General features: G+C 46.9%; 1 protein-coding gene across 1 annotated transcript in view; it reads right to left on the bottom strand.

Annotated features, from left to right (window-relative positions):
• ptprnb (protein tyrosine phosphatase receptor type Nb) overlaps positions 1–7,500 on the bottom strand; it is a 48,852-nt gene that overhangs the window by 19,062 nt on the left and 22,290 nt on the right. Inside the window, exons 8-10 of the mRNA XM_062528295.1 lie at positions 4,933–4,967; positions 4,052–4,305; positions 2,834–2,920 (exon numbers count right to left, since the gene is read on the bottom strand). Of these exons, the coding sequence (XP_062384279.1) occupies positions 2,834–2,920; positions 4,052–4,305; positions 4,933–4,967 (376 nt within the window). The remainder of the gene's footprint in view (positions 1–2,833; positions 2,921–4,051; positions 4,306–4,932; positions 4,968–7,500) is intronic.

Raw genomic sequence — 7,500 nt, forward strand, 5'->3', positions numbered from 1 at the left:
GTTTCCTTCAGCATTACGCAACTTTCCCGGCATCTTGTCCCCCCCCCTCCCCCCATCCCAACCTTTCTGAGATGTGCTGCTGGCATCAAATTCAAAATGAGTGTATACGTACTGTATGTTTCATGACAAAGTGTAACATTTGATGTCTACAGTATGTCCTTTTTTAAAACTAAATGTGAGTTTACGTACAAGATATGCAGATAATAATATTGTTTTTATTTACACTTCACGGTGTCATAACTTTTTTTGGAAACAGGGTTGTAGTTGTGTATATACAGTGTTTGTGTGTGAGTGTGTGTGTGTGGTTATATCTGCATATGTGTGTGTGTGGGGGGGGGGAGGGGGGGGGGGGGTCAGCGTGTGTGTGTTTGGAGACAGAGTCCTGCCAGGAAGGGTGCACACACACACACACACACACACACACACACACACACACACACGGATGAGAGTGTGAGTTCATTCAGTGCATTCACACTCACGCCAGAACACGAGTGGGAGGAGCATGCACAACTCAGTCACGACTCTTCACACAGCAGGTGGCTGCAGACCAGGAGCTAAACACACACAAAGGAACCGCTCGGCAAGAACACTTCCTGACCGGCCCAAATGGACGTGCCGTTGTACTTAGACAGTTAAAGGTGCAGTCAGGGTTCTCTTATGATGTCACATTTGTCTTTGTTGACGCTTTAGATTTCTTAGTGTTTGGACGTTTTTGTCCAAAACAACATACATAAAATTCTAATCTAGGACCAAAAGTAAAAACACACCAGAGAGGTAGCTCACTAGTCTGGCTATCACCATACTAAGCTCAATCTTTTAAGATTGAACATTAGTATGGGGAGGCTGCGCTTTGTTTCTACTGCACAAGAGGCATGACCAATGGGCATCGATCACATGACTCCATGCTAGTTTCTGATTGGAGCCAAAGGTTCTGGAGATAGATGTGCAGGTAGATAGATGTGCAGGTTTCCAGCCTGAGCTGCCGGCCGGGCGAAATCCAAATTCGCTGGAAGTTCAGGCAGGGTTCACCCAGCCTAGTAGCCTTACCCCTCCCTTTAGTAATCCCAGAGGAACTTCATACAGTGTTTCATTTTTATCTGGGGGACAGGCTGTTGCCACTTTCTGTGTTTTTGATTTACCAGGTTCTGAGCCCTGCAGGTCTTTTACAGTACATTGTACTTATTATGGGATGGGAAGCTAGGAGATGATTCCTGAGTTTAACACAGACAGTTGTGGGTTTTAAATCACATATGATCACTGACTGCACCTATTAACTCAATCAGTCCAACACATCATGACCCGATGCCATACAATTACTCAGGTAGCTTGGTTCATGTTTTTGCCTTTTTCCTTTGCAAATTCATCTCTGCACTCAAACCCCCCTCCATGCCAGCTAGGTGAAATGCATTGTGGGGTTTGTATGCTGGGACAAAGGCAGAAGGGTTTCCACCTCACCACAAGTCCAGGGGTCAAGGGGATTTATAGGCAAAAGGTCAAGGATGAAAAGGTCAAAACAAAACAGATGGAACATATGCAGAGGTCAGGGTGAATTCTGACAAGGGGTCAAAGTTGAACCCTTGTCAGTTAAATATTAAAGAAGTCAAGAAGTAGGAAAGAATGCTGACATTTAAACAGAAACTCTCCTCGCTGTAAACGCCAAAGCCTAGACATTTCTTTTCTTTCTAGAAGGGTGCAGTGTTCAGCATGCATGTTGTCTGATCTGGTGCTTGTGAATCTACATTACAGTAAAGTATGTGCAAACAGCATGCATTTACAACGTTTTGATCAGTCTGGTGGTTTCTTCTTGCATTGTTTATATGCAATATATAGATGTGTGTACATTCTCACATTACATAAATGTACATTTAAATCTGCCTGCCTGCTAGCCACTCTGGATTTACAGTGACTCATCACTGAGTCTCTCTCAAGTTATAGCATCCTCGGACCTCACAGGCTATCCTGGTCTCATCCAACGCCCACTCACCTGAATGTGTGTGTGTGTGTGTGTGTGAGAGAGAGAGAGAGTGAATGAGTCAGTATGTGTGTGTGTGCATGTGTGTGTGTGTGTGAGTGTGAGTGAGTGGGCCCATCCCCGAGGCCTTCCTATGCTGATATGTGATCTGATGTGAACTGGGGTCTGTCTGAGTCAGAGTCTGTTCCTGGAGTCTGTCCTGTACTGACGCCGACAGCAATACTGTCTAGATTTGAGCTGCAGCCGACTGGAAACCCCACCGCGGTATCTGACTGTTGTGAGGTGCTATCTACTGTACAGTAGGCCTGTCTGCCTGCCTGTCATACCTGCCTGCATGCCTGCCTGCCTGTCTGCCTGCCTGCATGCCTGCCTGTCTGTCTGTCTGTCTGTCTGTCTGTTTGCCTGCCTGCCTGTCTGTCTGTCTGTCTGTCTGTCTGTTTGCCTGCCTGCCTGTCTGTCTGTCTGTCTGTCTGTCTGTTTGCCTGCCTGTCTGTCTGTCTGTCTGTCTGTCTGTCGTAACCGATGTTGATGATGGTGGAGGATGCCTGCCTGCCTGTCTGTGTCTCTACTGTTACTGTAAATTGAGATACAGTAGTGGTACTCTAAATCTGAATTACAGTAATTTAGTGGCAACGGTGTTGCCAGTTAATTACTGTAAAACCCCACTGAAATGTCTGACAGTGTATCGACCTGTCTGTCTGTCTGTATGTTATACCTGATGTTGATGAAGGTGGAGGGGGTCTGTCTGTCTGTCTGTCTGTCTGCCAGTCTACTTGTCTGTCTGTCTGTCGGAACTGATGTTGATGAAGGTGGAGGATGCCTGTCTGTCTGTCTGTCTGTCTGTCTGTCTGTCTGTCATACCTGATGTTGATGAAGGTGGGGGGGGTGAGGTGGATCTTCCTGGCCAGAGTCTCCAGCAGGTGAACCCCATCATACAGACTGAGGGGGCTGCAGAGAAACACACACATTCATACACACACACACACACACACAAGTGCACACACACATATACGCAGACAAGGACACACACAAACAAGGACACATAAACACACACTGACACATTTATAGCCAACACACAAGGACACACAAAGGTATGCACAGAGATAAACTCACACACACACACACACACACACACACACACACACACCCACACCCACACACAGATATGCAGACAGACAAGGAGACAAATCCACAACTAAACCCTCACCATACTGAATACACCCAGAAACCCTAACACAGGAGCGACACACATGTACGTACAAATGCACAGACATCTACACACACAGACAAACACAATCAGACACACACACTCGCACGGATGCACACACCAGGGCCCTTGGCTACCAAACAAGTTACAAGTGGCCAAGCTGACAACCACTTTTAACCACTTTTAGAAGTTAACGTTGAGCCCTGAGGTGCGTTCAAATTGGGCAAACAGTGGCGAACGTTCATGGTGAACAGTTCAATTTGACCGATTTGGTGTAAACATTCCATTCTAACAGTAACTGCACTGTTGCGTTGGTCAAACTCACGTCCAGTTACTATACGTTCCACTGTAAGTTCGCGGAGCACTACCTCCTCAGACTGTTTGGGGTTGTTAGCAAACGTTTGCCAAAAACTCATGTTCGTGAACTTGAACGCACCTCCGGCACACACACACACACACACACACACACAGTCATACTGGCTCCAGGTCTACATTTACCTCTGGCACACACACACACACACACACACACACACACACACACACACACACACACACACACAGTCATACTGGGTCCAGGTCTACCTAAGGCACACACACACACACACACACACACACACACATACACACACACACACACAGGCTCCAGGTCTACCTCTGGCACACACACACACACACACACACACACAGGCTCCAGGTCTACCTCAGGCACACACACACACACACACACACACAGTCATACTGGCTCCAGGTCTACCTCTGGCACACACACACACACACACACACACACACACACACACTGGCTCCAGGTCTACCTCTGGCGCACACACACACACACACACACACACACACACACACACTGGCTCCAGGTCTACCTCTGGTTGGTGACTATATATCCGTACTCCTCCCTGTAGTGGCTGGGCACCTCGTCTTTCGGGTCTGCGGCGGCGGCCATCTTGCTCTGGAGGACCCCCGGTGCTGGCGCGGCTGGCCCCTGTGGGGTGGCTTGTGCTGGGGCAGGTGGGGTGGCTTTGGGGGCCTCTGGGGCGTCCTGGGACCCTGGGGCAGATGGCTTGGGGGCAGAGGCTTTCTCCAGGACGTGAGTCATCGAGCCCTCGGTGAGCTTCAGCTGGGGGAGGACGAGGGAGGACAGCAGGGTTAGGGGGTTACAGGGGTAGATGTGTGTGTGTGTGTGTGTGTGTGTGTGTGTGCGTGCGTGCGTGCGTGCGTGCGTGCGTGCGTGCGTGCGTGCGTGCGTGCGTGCGTGCGTGCGTGCGTGCGTGCGTGCGTGCGTGTGTGTGCGTGCGTGTGGTATGTGTGATTAAAGAATGAGAAATACACTACTGTGTGTGACTCTGTTATCGATTCATGATGTGAACAAAGCCGTTTTTACAAAAATGGGGCAAAAAAGACTCAGCTCAGTCCCCGGTTTTAAGAACTTAGGCAGCCTTTGAAGTCTGATCTCTCTGGCGGAAAGATTTTCACCGAACAGCCACGTCCATCCGTCTTCTCCAGGCACCTGTACAGCACAGCTGTGCTCTCGCTGGCTGGCTGCTCTGACTGACAGGTCGTCCCTGACTCAGTGCTGCCCTCTGCTGTTGCTGCCCATTGTTCCAATCCTCTGGCTAACAGCCGCCAGAGATACCCAGACAGATGTGCAAACACTGATATGGAAAATGGAGGACACGGCACAAACATGGCCGCAGGTGCCACCACAGCTGTCAATAGAACCACACAGGTAAACGGGACGACGTACCACTTTTTTAGGGCTGGAGTCTCCATTTTTCTCACCTATTGGGGGAAAAAAATGATTATTAAAAGATAAAAGATGATTGATTAATAGTCAATCCTTTACATTTAAAATACACATAAAACACGATCTACTTCACTATGTACTTTACTCTCTATTGTCTCCTCTACTCTACTCTACTCTACTCTACTCTACTCTACTCTACTCTACTCTACTCTACTCTACTCTACTCTACACTACTCTACTCTACTCTACTCTTCAATACTCTGTTCTACTCTTCAATACTCTACTCTACTCTACACTACTCTACTCTTCAATACTCTGTTCTACTCTTCAATACTCTACTCTACTCTACTCTACGCTACTCTTCAATATTCTACTCTACTCTACGCTATTCTTCAATACTCTACTCTACTCTGCTCTTAAATACTGGACACTACACTACAATACTCTATTCTTAAATACTCCACTCTACAATACTCTTAAATACTGTACTCTATTCTACTCTACTCTTAAATACTCTACTCTAATCTTAAATACTCTACGTTACTCTATTCTACTCTACTCAAATACTCTACTCTACTCTTAAATACTCTACTCTACAATACTCTACTCTACTCTGAAATACTCAACACTACACTACACTACTCTACTCTACTCTACATGTGATTCTTTGTGCTAATAAATGAAATCGTTTTAAACAATGACATACTATATGGTGCAGAGGTAAGTGAAATTGCCAGAGGTGTAAAACTCCAGCTTCAGAAAGTAAAAGTCCAATCTTGTATTGCTTCTACCTGTGCACTTAACACAGGTGATCGCATTAATTAACTGCTCTACCTGGCTGAAGAGTTGTGCTAATTAGAAGTGAATGGCTGGAACAGATATGTATGTGGCAGGACTTTTACTTCCACTCCCACCTCTAGAAATTGCGGGAGAAATGAGGAGGGGGGGGGGGGGGGTGTGTGTAGCTCATCTGGACAGGAGAGGAGTGTGGAGACTAAGCAGACCTGGTACACACACTAGAACACGCGCACACTATAATACACACACGCACACACACACACACACACACGCACACACACACTAGAACACACACAGACTATAATACACATACACACACACACACACACACACACACACACACACACACACACACACACACACACACACACACACACACACACTAGAACACACACAGACTATAATACACATACACACACACACACTAGAACACACACACACACTGCTACTCTAACAGGATTGGTTCCGTCACTAAATGGCTGGTGTCTGGCCAGTGGAGATGTTTGTGCCCTGTCTGGCTAAGCAACCTGTCTGACCACTGTGTGTGTGTGTGTGTGTGTGTGTGGTTAAGCACCCTGTCTGACCAGTGTGTGTGTGTGTGTGTGTGTAGTGGTTAAGCACCCTGTCTGACCAGTGTTTGTGTGTGTGTGTGTGTGTGTGTGTGTGTGTGGTGGCTAAGCACCTTGTCTGGCCAACGTGTGTGTGGTGACTAAAGCACCCTGCTTGCCCAGTGTGTGTATGTATGTGTGTGTGTGTGTGTGTGTGTGTGTGTGTGTGTGTGTGTGGTGTCTTAAGCAGCCTATCTGGCCACAGAAAGAGGCTCTCTGATAGATGCTGGCAGCCAGACTGGAGGAGCCGTGAGAAGCTGCTCCCGAACTGCAGAGCTGAGCACACACTTTCCCTGCCAAATGCCCTCACACTGTGTGTGTGTGTGTGTGTGTGTGTGTGTGCAGGGGCGCCGCCAGGGGGGGAAAGGTTAGGACGATTCTAAGGGCCCAGCACTGACAGGGGGCCCTTTGAGGGCTATCAATAATAATTTAATAGTATTGTCATGTGTAGGATTTTTGAATAAATGTTTCATTTGATCTGTTCAAATAAGGAAATTATATATGGTTTTACAAGTCAACTACTATTTTCACTGTAGGAACATAATCTAAAGCGATTTCAAACACCCCTATTGTGGACTGTACCATTTTCAACCACCGTGGCGCTAGAACGGAGATAGAAAACGACTTCAGCAGTGTCAACATTGAGTGACAAAACGCTAGGTAATTCCTCCAGTAGGCTAAATTTGTTTTGCTGCTGCTGGGTAAATGTATCCTGCTAGCAGACGTCTAGCTCGTTGAAAATCATGTCATCAAGTCATTACAACCGGCATTTATTAAGGTTTTTACCCCCCCACCCCCATGTAATGCGAACTACAGTATGAGCAGCAGGCTATCCTACCCCCCAATTCGCACTATGCATAGGTGCGTGCATTTTAGAAGTTGCCAAGTAAATTATGAAGTCTGGATATCACAAACGCAAGCAGAAGCAGAGAGCTAAGAGGGAGAAAAAAAGTCACTCGTTTTTTCCAAAAGAAAGGTAATTCACTGACACTGGATGCCATGACACAACACACTAGCTTGCTAGCTGATAAAAGAGACGATTTCGTTTAGGCTAAACCTATATCAAAACAACAATTTTCAGTAGCCTAGGCTAAGAAGTGCAGTGTTATTTTATTTAAACACTCCACGTTCATTGCCATGGGAGAACAGATGAATGTATTGT

The sequence above is a fragment of the Sardina pilchardus genome, chromosome 23 (genome assembly GCF_963854185.1).
Source record: "Sardina pilchardus chromosome 23, fSarPil1.1, whole genome shotgun sequence".
NCBI lineage: Eukaryota > Metazoa > Chordata > Actinopteri > Clupeiformes > Clupeidae > Sardina > Sardina pilchardus.